We start from the raw sequence: 16,500 nt of genomic DNA, 5'->3' as shown, positions 1-16,500 counted from the left end.
AATTCGATCTCAAACAGATTAATTAAAATAAGTTATTAGTCCACCACATGCGAGACATCATAAACCAAGTGTGGTTGAACGATACTTTGCGACATACGGTTTCGGGAAACAGTCGTGACTAGCTAGTTGATTTCTCCAACGATGCATCGTACTATGGTAGTTAAGCAGCGAGCTATATAGTTGTACGGGAAACGCACCCCAGTTCAACTTTATTTCTGTCATACGTCTACAGAAGTTCCAAGTCAGAATTAACAGATGTTTAAATATTAATGTGTAATTGAAAATGTTTCGTTAGAAGTTACCATTATGGTGATCAGTGCTTGCTTGTCAACCAGCATGGATTGCGACATGAAACTTTTGATTGTCACCATTGTTGAAATTCATATGCTGATTGTTGATGTCTGTATGTGTTGAAGTCATGCAGGAGTTTAAAATGTTTTATGCACTATATAATTTAAAAATTCTTCTAAATATCTGATTACTGAAAAAAATTGCTGGATCTCATATTTTTGAATCACAGAGATACTATAATCAATAAATATAAAATTACAATACACATAAAATCAAAGATTAGACACCAGAAGAGATCAGTGAATCAGACGAGACCATGATGATTACAATATCATCACAACAGACAAAAACACCTGATCAACTTCCTCTTGGCTTTTTCTTGCCATAACAAATGTGCTTTATAAACACTATCATAGCAGCTAGAGAGAAAAAAAATATGTTAAGGAGTCAAGGGTGTAAGGGTGGATTTGACTAAAGAAACGTCATCTGCAAGATGGTAAAAAACTACATTTCTTGTCTATTACCACACACTGCTACTTATACCAATGACGGAAATAAACGCACAGTTACAATAGCTATATGTGGCTTATTAAATTTAAAACCAAATCAAAGGACCTAGTTTGTTATTGAAAGGGTTTAATCACAATATGGTTATGGTTACACTTAAAATAGTTACAAAATAGATAACATAATATAAACTTATACCATTAATTGTACCCAGCATACATAGAATGTTACCTGAGAGATAGAAAGAGAGGGAGAAAGTGTAGAGAGGAAGAAACAAAGAAAAGAGGAGGCAGAGAAAGAGTGATCTAAGGAAGAGACAAAGAGGAAAAAGAGACCAGAGGCAAGAAGCCCCAGCAAAAAGAATAAAGAGAGCAACTGTTACAATCTTCCTGTATCCCTTCCCTGACCATGTGACTGTAACCCAAATGTGAGACATTCAAACTGACCAATCAGATAATTACAACTTCCCCCACTGTACTAAAGGTGTGACAAATCGTTGACTACTGATGGACACACAGTTTGGCCTTCAGGCCTTCATCAATATCAGCACCTCTGTCTTCAGGAATTACAAATGGTCCTTGTGGTAGAAAGAGGGGGTGGAAAACAGTAAAGCAAATTACTTTGTTCATTTTCAAATATCTTTGATTATTTTCAAGTCTACAGCAAATATTTTGAAATACTGTAATACTGTAATTGTTTATATGTGTATATCAGGACTGTGTGCTGTCCGAGGCGTCTTTGTGCGCAAGCTTCGGACGTGTCCGTCAGCGCAAGTAAGATTGTTTTGTTTACGTCAGCATGACCTTGAAAAGTGCAGTGCCATGACACAAGCATTTCCAAACACTACGGTTCCAGGAATCAAATGAAATTGATGAACAATGATTAGACTGCACTCATGATTATCATGATTATCTGTTTACCATGGTGATCTTTTTATATTTCCACATACAGCTGTCTTAAAAACAGTTTTTCCAAGGAGTCCAGCCTTCAAATGAGGAGTTTACCATGGTTTTAGCACAGTCACTGGACATTTCACTTTCAGATTGCCATGAAACGTGCTACAAGTACAACGTAATATAATTTTGCAAAGATATGCATCCACATGCATGTTGTTGTTTTTTTCTTCATGAGACTGGGCTGTTTAATAAACCCGCACCTTCAACAGAGACTAAATAATATCCCTTATAGCGCCACTTTTATAAAAGTGCATTGCATTTCACATATTTCCAAAGAGTCTGGGTTGCATGAGAACATGTTGTGTTCCAGGATTAAAGTGCATCTGCTTTATTTACTATTTAAACTGTAGACAACATACAGTAAATTCTTGTGCCAAATGCCACTCAAAGCCCTTCTCTGAATTCACACATTTGTGATGTTTCAGTTTAAGAAATACTTTATAACTATATCCTTTATTTGTTAAATTATGTTATATAGGTTTCACTACAGATAACATTCAACAGTCCAAGAATAATCACCTTATTTTGTTTGCAATTGTACAAAGTGAAATAAATCATACATAGTTTACCAAAACTTGCATGTTGACTATTTTGCAAATATCATATGATCGCACAAAAGTAACATGAGATAAATCTACTTTCACCTATGTGCTACTTCCTCAGTTACCTTACATTTGCTATAAATATACCTCGGCTCCGCTGCATTTGATGGCAGGTTCTGTTCAGTGGATCATATAGAGATCTTCTCTTAAGTAAATATTGTAAATATTACTACATTAATTTAGTATTAAAATATAATTTCACCATTTCTAAACACAGGGGCACCTGAAGAACAAATCACTCTCAGCTATTTACATTGTTTAGGTAAGACAAATTAAACTGTCTGAATTTTAATCAGAGAGAGATCATGGAACAATTTAAGCCTTTATTTTTAAGATTTTCACAATTGAATTAATAGTAAAATTCAAACATCAAATTTGAATTTAATTATCCTTTTGTAATTTAATTGAATAATAACGATCCTTACTCAATTATTTAAATAAATTACGTATGGATTATTCAATTCAATTTGATTTTTTGAATCAATTTGAATTTCAATTTGAATTTGAATTTTACTATTAATTACATTGCATAAATCTTAAAAAGGCTTAGTGTACCAACATTATTGAATTGATTTTAGAGTTTAATCATAAAAACATGTCTGATGTTATTCTGATGTTCCATTTTAAACTGGTCTGGCCTCATCAACAATTTGTTTGTTATGGTCTTTAAAATATTTTACAAAAATAACGATTTAAATGCTTAAACTTTCATGAATGCTTTTCTTAAACAGTTGCAGAAACTTTCAGAGATGGGGAGCAAACCGTCAGTTCTAAAAGCTAGTGGTTACGAACTAGTGAGTGAACAAGATAAGATGATGCTGGTGAAGAATGAAGGTGGTGATCAGTTTGTCATTAAAAAGCTGAATGCTAACCAGGTAAGATGGATACTTTGTTTCTAATGATATTTAAAGACAGAAATTCTGATACAAACACTCTGTGTCTGTTTTTAGGATGCCGTATCAAACTTTCTCCAAAAGCTCAATCATCCACACATCGTCCATCACAAGGAAATCATCACAGGTTAAAATAAACTTTAAAAGTGACACTTTGTTAACACGTCTTAATCTACATCCAGGGTTATACAGTATCAGCATAGATATTAATAAATAACTTTAAAGCACACTGTGATGAATGAATCTGCTTTCAGATCGTGACTGCTTGCATCTTGTACTAGAGCACTGCGAGGGTGGAGATCTCACTGAGATAAAACTCAAATTGAAGGGAACAGTTACATTTTCTGAGGTATGTTTGTAGATTTAGAGATGGTGAAATTTAACCCATTACCATGATTTAAACTGACATAAATTAAAGGACCTAAATTAAAGCATTGATCTACAAATTTAAAATGTTATCTGTAAATATGAACTAATAATTTGATTTTGTTGCAGTGTTTATGTGTTTGTTAGGTTGATTGTTTTCTATATTCTTTTTTTCTTATTGGAATCTTTAAAGTTGACATGAAATGAAGGTTGCAATAGTCTTCCATATTGTGCTGTATAGTTTAGTGAAAAGGCTTCTCAGTCAACAAATAAAATGTAGGACGGGGGGAATTGGATGGCTGGATCATTGCTGTGATGTCATGTGATTGACAGGTTACATGATTAAAGATCATGAGGGCACATGAATAAAAAAAATTGCACAAATAATTCTTTAAAATAAATATTACAATATTCCATTAAAAAACAAACAAGGATTGTCCATTTTGATTTGATGGTGACCGACTTATAAAATCCCAACAAACACTGGACACGCTGGACTCCAACTAATCCAAAGTCAGTCGGACATCATATTTTGGTTGAAAATGAAAGTCGGGTTGACGTCTAAACCCAACATTTGTTTGTTTGACCTATGGACTAAGCATGTGATGTACATGTGCACATCGTAGATTTTTGCGTTTTGTGTTTTTGAGGTCTGCGCAGAGATAACCTTTTTTTTCAAAATCTGTTAGAACGGTGTCGTGTTAGCGGCCCCTAAGTTTATAACTAATGATGTTTACAACTGAAGTGAATCAATCAATCAAAACTAACTTAGCTGGACAATAACTTTATTCTAGAGCTGCTGTAAAGCCAAAACAATCTCTGTTACTGTAATTCCCTATTATGACTGTAAAACTGCTTTGAAAGAATCTATTTTGTTAAAAGCGCTGTACAAATGAAGGGGACTTGACTTGACTTTGTTTTGTATAAGCACCGCACTGCAAAAAAGGTTCAAATGCATAGCAGCACATTAAATATCTCAAGATCTCAGATGAGGAGGATTAAACGCTTCACTTATTACTAACCAGAAGGACTTTATTTATGTTAGACATCTACAGAAGTTCTTACTGAGAATTAACAGAGGTTTAGATTTTGATGTTTTATTGAAAATAATAGTTTGGTTTGAAGTCACCATTATGGTGATCTGTGTTTGCTTTAGTTGTGTAGTTTGGCTCTTGACTTTTTAACATGAGTTTTTCTCTGTCTGCTGTAGCTGTGTTTGTTATGGCAAGAGAATCAGGAGAAAATGTGATCAGATGATGTCAGATGTCTATTTGTAATAAGTACTGCCATGCATTTCACCTTTTTTTAAGGGACATCTGCCCAACGTTGGAGCTTGATGTCAAACAAACGTTGGATATTGAACAATAAGAGAGTGCTGGGTATGAGTCCAGTCCTTGATAAATGTGGTAATAAGTTGTAGAGTGTGATTAAACTCAGAGGAGAGTGAACAGTTTGTGAATGGTGAATGTGTGGACGTTGAGGGAGAGCTTGGTGTAGCCGTGACAGTAATTAGGAAGGGACATGCCTAACATTTACAAAAAGGATTAAGAATACTAAATATTAATTAAATTATATATATATATATATATTAGTCTTTCACCATAGCCTTTAAAATACCAACAATGTTTTCCACATTTGTAATTTCACATTTTATGTATTTCTAGATTCTGGACTGGACTGTGAAGATCTGCATGGCATTAAAGCACTTGCATGATCAACAAATCCTACATAAAAACCTGCAGCCCAAGGTATAAATGCAATACAGTTAAAGTTGGCATTAAAGGGATAGTTCACCCAAAAATGAAAATTATGTCAGTAATTACTCACCCTCATGTTGTTCCAACCGCGTAAGACCTTCGTTCATCTTCGGAACTAGCCTGGGAAAACCCAGACTACTTCCGGCGAATTTTAATTCTCTCTCCAGGATAGTCTGGAGAAGAGCCCATTCAAACTCATTACTGTGCCGCTGAAATCGCGGCACCAATCAGAAATGTTGGGGGAGGGATTTACATGATGACGACAGCGCAGCGACGCTGAAGGAGATTTTATTACAAAGATGGATGCCGCCGTGGAACATCACTCGTTCGAATCTATTATCGCGTCTGTTTTGAGTGATTTAAACTTACCGTTTTTGTTAAAACCAGAGCAAAGAACAACAGATGTTTCTCCGTCGCTCTGCATACGTCATCTCCTTCATCGATCTGATTGGTTTTAAGACTATCCAATTGCGCCCAGAGGAATTTGAGCTACGTCGTTTGGTGACGCCCCTTTGGAAATGATTTGTCTACATAGCTTCGCCAGACCCTACACTCAGTTTCAACTGAGAAGGGTCTGGTTTTAACCAGGCTACTTCGGAACACAAATTAAGATATTTTTGATGAAATCTGAGCCCTGTCTCACTCCTCCATAGGCTGCTAGGTGGCCCAAACTTGCTGGCCAAGAAAAGTTATTAAAGAGATCGTTAATATAGTCCAAGTGACTACAGTGGCTTAATCTTAAGTATATCAAGCGACGAAAATACTTTTTGTGTGCAAAAACAAAGGGCCACCTAGCAGCCTATGGAGAAGTGATCCAGCGCTCAGATTTCATCAAAAATATCTTAATTTGTGTTCCGAAGATGAACGAAGGTCTTACGGGGTTGGAACAACATGAGGGTGAGTAATTACTGACAGAATTTTCATTTTTGGGTGAACTAACCCTTTAAATGAAATTCACCTCTATTTGCTAAATCCATGTTTATATATAAATTTGAAATCAATTTTCATCTAGAGATCTTATTTTGAACTTATTGTGAATTCATGCATACATTAGTTTTAAAATAATTTTGTTTAATTAATCGCAGTCTTTAATCAGATTGTAATAACTGAACTTTCTGGTCAAACGACTTGGGTGACACTGCACTTTTAAACGCACAGGAAAGTTTGTTGTAGCTGGTAAATTACATTCTTGAGTAAATGTTTATGCATTTAACTAATTTGACATTCTGGTCTGACTGGACCAAAGACTGGTTGCAATAAGAGCAGCAGCACACAAAATAACACATACAACAAATATTTATGTAGCGCCCCCTACTGCCCTAGGTGTATCTACACTTTGGAATGTTAGATGCTTGAACCCAGAAGTTTATTTGTCTCTCGACGTGATCTTATAATCAGTCTGTGACCATTGGTTCTACACTACTTCTTACAAAGTGCAAGTCAGATCTCTGCAAGAACCACATTTAATTAATTGCAGCTACCTGTTCTATCTGTTCTATTAAAGTGACAACACTATATAACTGAAATATACAATGGATTTATTTAAAAGAAAATAAACAGAAATAATTAACAAAACCGATTCAAATTAAATATGAATAAAATCTGTTCAACCAACTTGAACCAACCAATTTTCAAATACAGCTTGACTTTTCTGTGCACAACAACAGGCACTTAAATGGTAAACAAACTTCATTTTCAATCAGAAATACAAACTAAGCCTGGAATAATATACTCAATGGAAAAAAAAAAAAAAAACTTATTGTGGGCCCACCACACACACACACACACAAATGTTGCAGGCATGAAACGTAAAATTGCTTATTCCGCCCCGCCCACTTTTAATACTTCGCGCTTCCGCATTTTGTCCTCCGACTTCCACTAAACTGACACGGCACATCCGGTAGCTAGTTCAGTAGTTAGAAGATTGTTTATAGTTAGCCAAAACTTTAGCAAAATGACAAATAACTTTAATACCGTAAATGTTTTAAATTGGGAGCACGGAGAAAACTTCGTACGACGATCAGTTGGTCTCACATTGTCTCATTCATCGTCATTGTTAACGTGGCCAGAGGTAACCTATGGGGACATATTTAACTACTTCGTCCTGTCAGAAGGAGTTGATGGAGCAGCAATGACAAATTATTTGTAAAAAAGAAGGAATGAGAATATTTATGGTTAAGGATAGGAGATTAGGTAATTGGTTAAATATAAATGATTAAATAAGTTGTATAAAATCAGTTGTAAGAAGTGTTTGATGTTTTCAGGAAGCTATACACCTTCTACTGACCTTCATGTAGATACATTTCACCATTTAATTTTCGTAAGTAATAAACCAAGATGGTATTCATTTGCAAACTTGACATGACTTATTCCTTCTAACTAGAACCCTTAATTCCTTTAAGTTTTATGGGGAATCTACAGAGCTCACATTATATGGTTTAATAATAAATGATTGACAGGTAACATCTGGTCACATTGTAAAGGTTTATACAAATAACTATTCATAACAGGTAACATCTGTTTTACAAGATTCACAAGAAGGACAAGTTTCATAAGATCGCTTGGGTGGGCACTTCAAGTTTAGTGCCTTCCACCATTGCCTCAGGTGCTCCTCGTCTTGAGGTGGTGGTGGGTGTAAATCATAAAGTACACCACAACATTCCGATCGCTTTACATTGTGTTCGTAACACCGTTGGTTAAATTGTTCTATCCTATTAATCCAACTGTTATGCAGCCCCTAACTGAGCATATAATACTTTACATTTTTTTACCGTTACAACTATAGAATTACGTCTTGAAACTAGCGTAGGTCCTTTCAGCCGGTAATCGCTTAGATCACATTTGATAATCTCACATTCACCGAGGTAAGGGATAAACTTGAGTAAAGTGTCTCAACGGTAACATGAATAGTCCAATTCACTGCGATAGCGATCAAGCTTTAAACTATAACAGTTCTTCCGAATCGCGTCATGCTGACTTCACAACGGAATACTATTCAGCTTAACACTTAAACAATGCAGTTCTGACTATATTTAAAACAAATAAGCCACTTAAAGCCAGCACGCTATCTGTTATCATGCCGACAACAATATTCCATAGACAGTATATAAACTGGACACAGCGACCCCATAGGTTTCAACGGAGAGAAGTGAAGTCAATTAGAAGCCCTCACTTCCTGATGGCTGAGCGTACTGCGCAGACTTAAGCTGAGCTTGACGACGTAGATGTGACATGAGCAGTGTGACTAGGAGCAGGAGCAACTTTATGACTCTCTATGGGCTTCTCCCTTTACTTTATCGGACTTTATGCCTCCACGTCCCCCCGATTGACTGCAAGCTTCTCTTCCTGTCTCTATGGTAATTTCCAGAGAGTCGCGTGGTTATGACGCAATCGTTAGCCTACTTTTGCAAAAACTTTTTCTACGGGGCCATAACGTAAGATACAAGGTAATGGAGTCTTTTATACATTGTCGTGTTTCTTTAGAAATAAATAATGGACAAATGGAGTCTTTAAACGCCTCAGATGTAAGTTATTCGCTGTCAAAGTGACACCAAAATGAATGGGAGTCAATGGAATGCTAACAGCAGGTGAAGGCTTGTTAGCCTCTGGCGGCTCCCGGGGGTGGTACGGAATTTGAGCGCTGGATTGACTCCCTGCAATATTCGCTTTTCTTCCTTCTCCTGCTACTTCTGACCCTACTTTGACTGACATTAGCACTGGCCAATCACAGTTGCCATAACTGATATGAGGCGGGATCAAGCTGTTTTTAGCCAATAACGTTTAACCAAACACAACTTACTGACGAACATTTCTGAACAGGTACACTTTGATTCAATAATTAACTCTCGTCAACAAGCAGCACATTTCTGCATATACCCATTTAAAATAAACAAATAAATAAAATAATAATAAAGAATAATCATGTACAAATTAACCCAGGATTACATTTAGAAATAAAATAAAGAGGGTATTAGGCTACTTGTTTAAAATTCACTACATGCTGGCCGACAGAACATACTGTATGTAGAATACACTTGAAGGCAAATTTCTGAAATTTCAAAATTAATTAAGTCACAAATTAATCATATTAATAATCAAATAAGTATGAGAATAATCACCATTTATTATTTTTAAACTAACATTGCAGCTATAACATACTCAATGTGTGTTTTCTTATGGCAGAGCATATTTTTCACTGCATGTGGAACCATTCGTCTTGGAGAGTTTGGAAAGATTCGTGAATGGTACTGTATGTGCTCCTTTGATTCAAAACATGACTTGTACATAAAATAACACGTAATAAAAGAAATAGTCCATATGTGTGTGTGTATTCTGAATCATGTATTTCTGTTTTTATCAGGTCCACTAATGCACAGACAGCAGAAACAAAAGCTCTCTCATACGTTGCACCTGAGAATTTGAATGGCAACCCTTTTGATGAGAAATCGTAATAACATTTACAATTTTCAATGTTTTTATTATTATTATAATACATTTCAAAATCTAACCTTCATAAGCTTCACTTTTTTTAAAGTGAAATTTGGAGTTTGGGATGTGTCATCTATGAGATGTGCATGCGGAAATGTGCGGTAAGATTTTCTTTCATTAGATATTGAGCATGTTTAGTTTAATGTCAAGCTTTAATAAAACAATAAATTATATATTGCAAAAAAATAAAATAAATAAATAAATAAATAAATATATATATATATATATATATATATATATATATATATATATATATATATATATATTCAAATATGATCATATAATGTTATTTTTAATGTGATGACCAACAAATTATTTGTTCATCCTTTAAAGATTACCCCCATTTATAAAACTAAAAGTTTCAAGATGTAGGAAAACTCACACTTATTTAAAAACATTGAATTTTGTATTTTGTGAACCGTTTCACCCTTAATGTTTATAAATGTAAACATTCTGCAAAGTTGTACAGTTGAAAGTGCACAATAACTGAAGTTATGTTCTCCCAAATAATAGAGAAGAATTTGAACTGCCTATACAAGTCATTTGTAATTCAAATCCCATGCGTGACGGTTCTACGTCACTAGAAAATACTTTTGCAAAATGCCTGCCTATGTTGTTGTCCGCCCGAGAACAACTTAACCTGCCCTCAACTCGTAATTTTTAACTGCTTCTCAAATCTCAATTCTTTTATTTTGTTTTCCCATTCATAACGAACGTATGCGAGGAGCTGTGCCATTTTTGACACATCAGTAGACTCGTCTACTTGAAGTGCGAATTCATTACCACGAAGTCGTGCAGAAAGCTGATCCCTCACGTCTTCTGACATTGTTGCGATGCGACGTTTGACTGTATTATTTGATAATGGTATCTTAGCCAATTGTTTTGATTTATCCTCTCCAAATAATTCCTTGACAATCTCTGTTGCGCATGGCAAAATCAAAGTTTCTGCAATTGTATGCCCTTTCTTTGCTTTGGCGATTTTTTCAGCAACTGTATACGATATGTTTAAAAGTTTCTTGTCAGTAGCTGTGACTTCCCTCATGTCATTTTGTGAGAGTGTCAATTCTTTTGCTTTGCGTTCAAAAAATGCCCTGGGCTTGTCGTGGTATTGGGGATGAGTTGTCTGAAAATGTCTTATTAGTTTGGACGGCCTCATGCACTCGTGAGCTAGAACTTTGGCGCAGAAAATGCACTGTGGCTGGGGCAGGGACTCTTTGCTACGAGAAAATGAAATAAAACCATAGTCCAGGTAACTATCTTGGTATTTCCTGCATTTCGTGTTGCCTGTATTGCTAGCACTGTTAGCACCGCGGCCAGACCTGGTGGGAGCTTCCTCACCTGGGTCATTACTATCAGCAGCTGTAGGCGAATCAGTGGGACTCTGTCATTTTTGTGGAGGACGAATTACAAATTTGTCCATTTTTTCGTCAGTTAAAATTAGCTAATCTAATATGATCGTTCTCCTTAATGCTCACTGCTCAACACTTTTGAAAATATGACGCGACCTCCCACAGAGCTCGCTGAGGCCCCCTTGTGGGCCGCGACCCCCCTGTCTTAGTAGCGCACAGACTGAGGTCAGTTGCGATGTGTAGCTCCTCAATGCTACGAAAGGTCTGGGCCAGACTCATCCATAGCATTGAGGTGTTTGGCTTGGAACACTTGAAGGACCACCCTTGCATGGAGAGTGGATCCAGCTTGACAGGCCTCAGAGTAGGCTCTGCGATGGCCACCTACAGGGGAAGCTTTTTGGCGCTGTCAACAATGGTGAGGGCATGCAAAGCAAAAGTGTAAGCGTGGGCTGGTTAGGGGGTGCGCCACAACTGGTAAGTTAATCATGAACGAATGAGGTAGGTTCCTGGTGGGAGACTCGCTGATGGTGCCCTGGCTGCAGAAACCATATGTCAGCGACTGTGGACAGGCACTTCCAGGGCTGACCACTCCACACTGAGTTTATGCCAAGTTCAGGCCAGGCTCTTAACATCACCTGGCTCCTTAGGCGGTAAGGGGAGGAGTCCTGCATGGAGTCCGATCACCCCTCTGTACACCCCTTTGAACATCCTTGTAATTTGCTTCAACCTTTTTCAAATTTATGAACGATTATTATATGAAAGATTCAAGCAGTGTGTGTAAGGAATTGGAAACAAGCAGAGTACGACTGTTTCTAAAGCATGCAGCTGCTGTTAAAAACTAAGCTCAGAATCGATTGGAGAGAGAATCGTGATGCTTAATAAAAATCTCAAAATCGATCCAGAAGCTTTGAAGAATTGTGATGCATAGATTTATTGTCTCATTGGTTCTTGCGGAAGCTCAAAGGTGCTGCGTAACACGAGAATTCACATTTCAATTCAATTAACATGTATTTGTATAGCGCTTTTCACAATATACATCATTTCAAAGCAGCTTTACAAAAAAATGCATGAGTCCACATTACAATTTAATGTGATCTGTTATTAGAGAAGTTATGTATTTCAGAAATGTACATATACAAAATCAAAATTAGCGAAACAGGTATTAATTTAAACAATTTAATAGTTTAATGCAGAAACAATAAGCTCATTGAAGTAATGAATACTTGTTTATGACATTTACCAATGATTATGACATTTAGAAAAATGTTTTGGGCCACATTTACCTGCAGTCTGAATGTAGACTTTATGAATTTTTGAAGCGTCAAAGTGTAGTAACGTAGCTGTCCACTGATTTTTTTTTTTTTTTTTTACCAACTAGTAACCTCAAATTGTTGTCTGTCTTTAGTTTACAGGAAGAAGCACAGTTGAGATTATTTCAAAGATACTCACCTGCTCCTATGAAGCTCTTCCTGAGACCTTCTCTGAGGATCTTCGTCAGCTGGTAAAAGACACACTTCAGACTGATCCAGCGAACCGCCCGTCTGTCAGTGAGATCTTGATGAGGCCCTTTATCATTAAACATCTTTATGAAAAGGTGAGTTGAGTAATTAAAATATATCTTTTCATTTGTTTTGCTGTTGTTTCCTAAAGTCATAAAGTATGTTTATGCAATATGGTTCGCAACACGGGCACAATGAAATTAAACAAAACACTGAACCATCAAACAAAATTTATATTTCATTAAACTTGATTTTTTTCAGAGCACACAAACTATTGAAGAGCTTTATGGGAGGCTAAATGTACTTGAAGAGCTGGCCAAAGGTTTTGAGAAGGTCCACTACAACACAACCGTAGGCAGCCTTGCAGGAGGTGTAGTGGGATTGGCTGGAGGAATCACATCTATAGTTGGGCTTATTCTGACTCCGTTCACTCTCGGAGCTTCTCTGATAGTAACAGGAGTGGGAATCGGTGTAGCGGTAGCTGGTGGAGTAGCATCTGGTGCGAGCAACATTACAAAGATGGTCAACCAGCGCACAGACCGCCAAAAGATCAAAATGATCATAACAGAGTTACAAGAAAAAATTATCTCCACAAGCAGCTGCATCCAAAATATCCAAATAGCAGTGATAACTCAAAAGTTGCTTTCTGAAAGAAGGGAATCATGGTCCAATGCACAATCTGGGGCAGATTTGACAAATGTCGGAGCTCGACTTGGACGAGGTCTGGGGGGGATTGCAGAGCTTATCCGCTTAACTCAAGTCTCAAGTGTTGGGAGAATTGCAGCTCAGACGGCGAGAGCCGTTCGTGTGGCTGAAGCAGCAACAGGGGTTTTGACTGGACTATTTGTAGCTGTTGACATCCTCTTCATTGCCCTCGACGCCAAAGAAATTCACAAACTCCGCAGAGATTATGCTTCAATAGCGGCTCAACAAGAATCAGAAATTGCCGCAACCAATACAGAGTCTAAAAACAACCAAACCCCTGGGTCAACTAACAACGCAAGAAATGTGCAAGAGCTGCAGTCTGAGATCATGAAATTTGTGAAAAAAATAAGGGAGACTAAAGAGGAGCTTAAAAATTGTATTGATGAATTAAATGTCGAATTGCAAAACCTAAAACCGGACATACAAACACAGATGACATGGAATTATGCGAGTTCATAATGCTCAGTATGTTATTTTATCATTGACATATGTCTTGATTATAGTAGCAGCATATGTTAGGTAAGGGTTTACTATATATGCTGGGTTCTAGTTTGGTTATCACTCAGGGGAAACTTCTCAAAAATAAATTAAAGCAGCATTTATATCGCTCAACTTCCAATAATCCAGTGATTTTAAGAATGTTAGGAATATATTGGGGCTTTTTTTATTTAGAGTAAAGTTTTTTTTGTGTGTTTTGAGCACTAGAAAAAAGGAAACATGTAAGCCCAAAAATGTGTCTTTTTGTGTATGCCAGTCTTCGTGAGTGTCAGTGATTAAATGTAATTTTTCCTTCTGCAGTGTATTTGCAATTAGGAATGTACATTTTCTGGAAAATATAAGTGCTAGTATCAAATAATAAAAAGTGAAAAAAATCAAAAATCACAGTGAAGAAATGAGTTGGCTGATAGCACAATCACATTTATTTATATTGCCAGTTAAGTTGGAAACCCGCCACAGGGTGTCTGGTAAGAGACTTGTCAGTAGATGTCCGATATTTGGGAATAACCCGTTTATTTGTCACCACATCAACTCAGATAATAAAGCAGTTGTCCTTAATTAGGGTGTATAAGTGGGTGTGGTTTTTCTATAAAAACAGAAAATGTAGACAAGTATAAACATACATGATAATAACATTAAGTGTTTAAAACAGGATATGAATATTAACAAATTAAATAAATGAAATTAATAATGAAAGAAAAATAAACTTGCTCTGTCATAAATTAAATTAAACTGGAAACAGTTTTATCTGCGTCACATAGTTTGTCAGCGGTGCTCTGTCTGGGCTTGTTCCACACACGCGCATTAAGTTGTTTACAACTTCAGAATAACTCAACCGCAGACTTTGACAATTGAAATGCACCAAACACAGATGAAATGTACATATATGACATCCATATAAACAACTAAGCATAAAGATAACATCCTATATACAGCGCAACATCGTTCTAAAGACGTGACAACCCCTATAATTAACCGTAACGAGCTAATGCACATTATAACAGCAAACGAAATATTAAACTGGTCTACACATGATTGCTAGAGATTGAATATAATACACTTACTTTGCATTGACGCACAACACCCATGAAATGAACAAACTATATGTTATTTACAACAGCCAAGTTCAGAGTTAGCATCGGCGCTCCGACAGTATCAACTTTCAACTTCACACTGAGCGCTGTGGGCGGGATGTTCGCTTGCACGTAGATCCGCAAACACTGATTGGCTGCTGTGCTGGAGGCTGTGTGTCGATCAATCTCGGCAAAAGAAAAAGAGTTAAGTCAGAAGGCATTTTATTCTAACTAGTAATGACCTTTTTAACAGCCGCCCCCAGATTCTGGGAAGAGAATCTGTGCAATTATGAAAAGGCCTCTACGTAACAGAGTAATTAACAGTTTTACATTATTCAGGAATACTAGGCAATTGTATAATACGAGCTATTGGGCGTGTGTATGTCTTTGCGCCCACCTTAACATTAGCTGTCCTCACTCTGCCATCAGCCCCAGGGAAGACTTCTGACACTCGTCCCACCGGCCAAAGGACTCGAGGCAACTGTGGGTCGACTATCATCACTGTAGTGCCAACTTGAACGTTGGATGTGTCACCTTGCCACTTCTGACGGCTTTGAAGGCCAGGAAGGTAAAACCTCAGAAAGTGTCTCCAGAAGTGGTCTACGAGAACTTGACTATGGCGCCATCGCCGCCTGCTTACAAGCTCTGACTCTGGGTATACCACTGGAGGTAGGGAGGAATCCGGCCGCCCCATCAAGAGAGAGTTTGGAGTGATGGGGTCTGGATCAGCAATGTCAGAGGAAATATAACCCAAGGGTTTAGAGTTTAGAATTCCCTCAATCTCCACCAAAACTGTTTCTAGCACTTCGAAGGTAACTGACTGGGCTCCAATCGTGGCTGTCAGTGCTTGCTTGAGAGAGCGGATTTCTCGTTCCCAGCAACCTCCGAAGTGAGGAGCATTTGGGAGGTTAAAATGGAATTCGATCTGGTGTCTGGCAAGCTGTCCCTGAAGTTCAGGGGCAAGAGCTGCAAATGTTTCTCTGAGTTCCCTTTCTCCTCCCTTGAAATTGGTGCCCTGATCTGATATGAGTTCAAATGGGGTTCCACGTCTGGCAGTAAAGCGTCTGAGGGCCATGAGGAAGGAATCAGCATCAAGGTTATGTAGTATATCGATGTACACTGCTCGAGTGGTTAGGCACTTAAAAATGATACCCCATTTCTTTTCAGTCCTCCTACCAACCTTGACAGCATAAGGGCCGAAACAGTCCATACCCGTTGAATAGAATGCAGGTCGGTATAATCGTAGTCTGGCTGGAGGTAGGTCTGCCATTTTGGGGATCTCTGGATTCTTTCTCAATTTCTGGCACTCTATACATGATCGTTGGTACCGCTTAACAGCTTCCCTACCGCGGAGAATCAGCAAATACTCTCTTACACCCTGGGTGGTGGAGTTTGGCGTCATAACTTTGTATGATGAGCTGTGTAATTGTGTGCTTTGGATCAAGAACGATTGGGTGTATGGCATCTCGCTCAAGATGGAGGCTGTGACGTAGGCGACCTCCAACTCAAATTAGTT

The 16,500-nt window shown here is 37.4% G+C and overlaps 2 protein-coding genes across 3 annotated transcripts in view; both read left to right on the top strand.

Annotated features, from left to right (window-relative positions):
• The window catches only part of LOC311079190 (uncharacterized protein), a 220,949-nt gene that overhangs the window by 189,600 nt on the left and 14,849 nt on the right, over nt 1-16,500 (top strand). The gene's annotated exons all lie outside the window — the stretch shown is intronic.
• On the top strand, nt 2,456-14,599 carry LOC311079159 (uncharacterized protein). Of its 2 annotated transcripts, XM_084108364.1 has the most exons (10): nt 2,462-2,618; nt 3,088-3,231; nt 3,307-3,376; nt 3,504-3,598; nt 5,280-5,363; nt 9,555-9,616; nt 9,733-9,819; nt 9,907-9,961; nt 12,615-12,803; nt 12,970-14,599. In XM_084108364.1, exons 2-10 carry the CDS (start codon nt 3,106-3,108, stop codon nt 13,870-13,872), a joined length of 1,671 nt encoding a protein of 556 aa, XP_083964490.1. In that variant the 5' UTR covers nt 2,462-2,618; nt 3,088-3,105; the 3' UTR covers nt 13,873-14,599. The 2 variants fall into 2 exon arrangements, with proteins under 2 accessions (XP_083964491.1, XP_083964490.1); XM_084108365.1 differs by lacking the exons at nt 9,555-9,616; nt 9,733-9,819; nt 9,907-9,961 and having other exon boundaries at nt 2,456-2,618.

The sequence above is a fragment of the Abramis brama genome (assembly GCF_963993115.1).
Source record: "Abramis brama genome assembly, chromosome: 3".
NCBI lineage: Eukaryota > Metazoa > Chordata > Actinopteri > Cypriniformes > Leuciscidae > Abramis > Abramis brama.
This window is presented reverse-complemented; position numbering and strand designations above follow the sequence as displayed.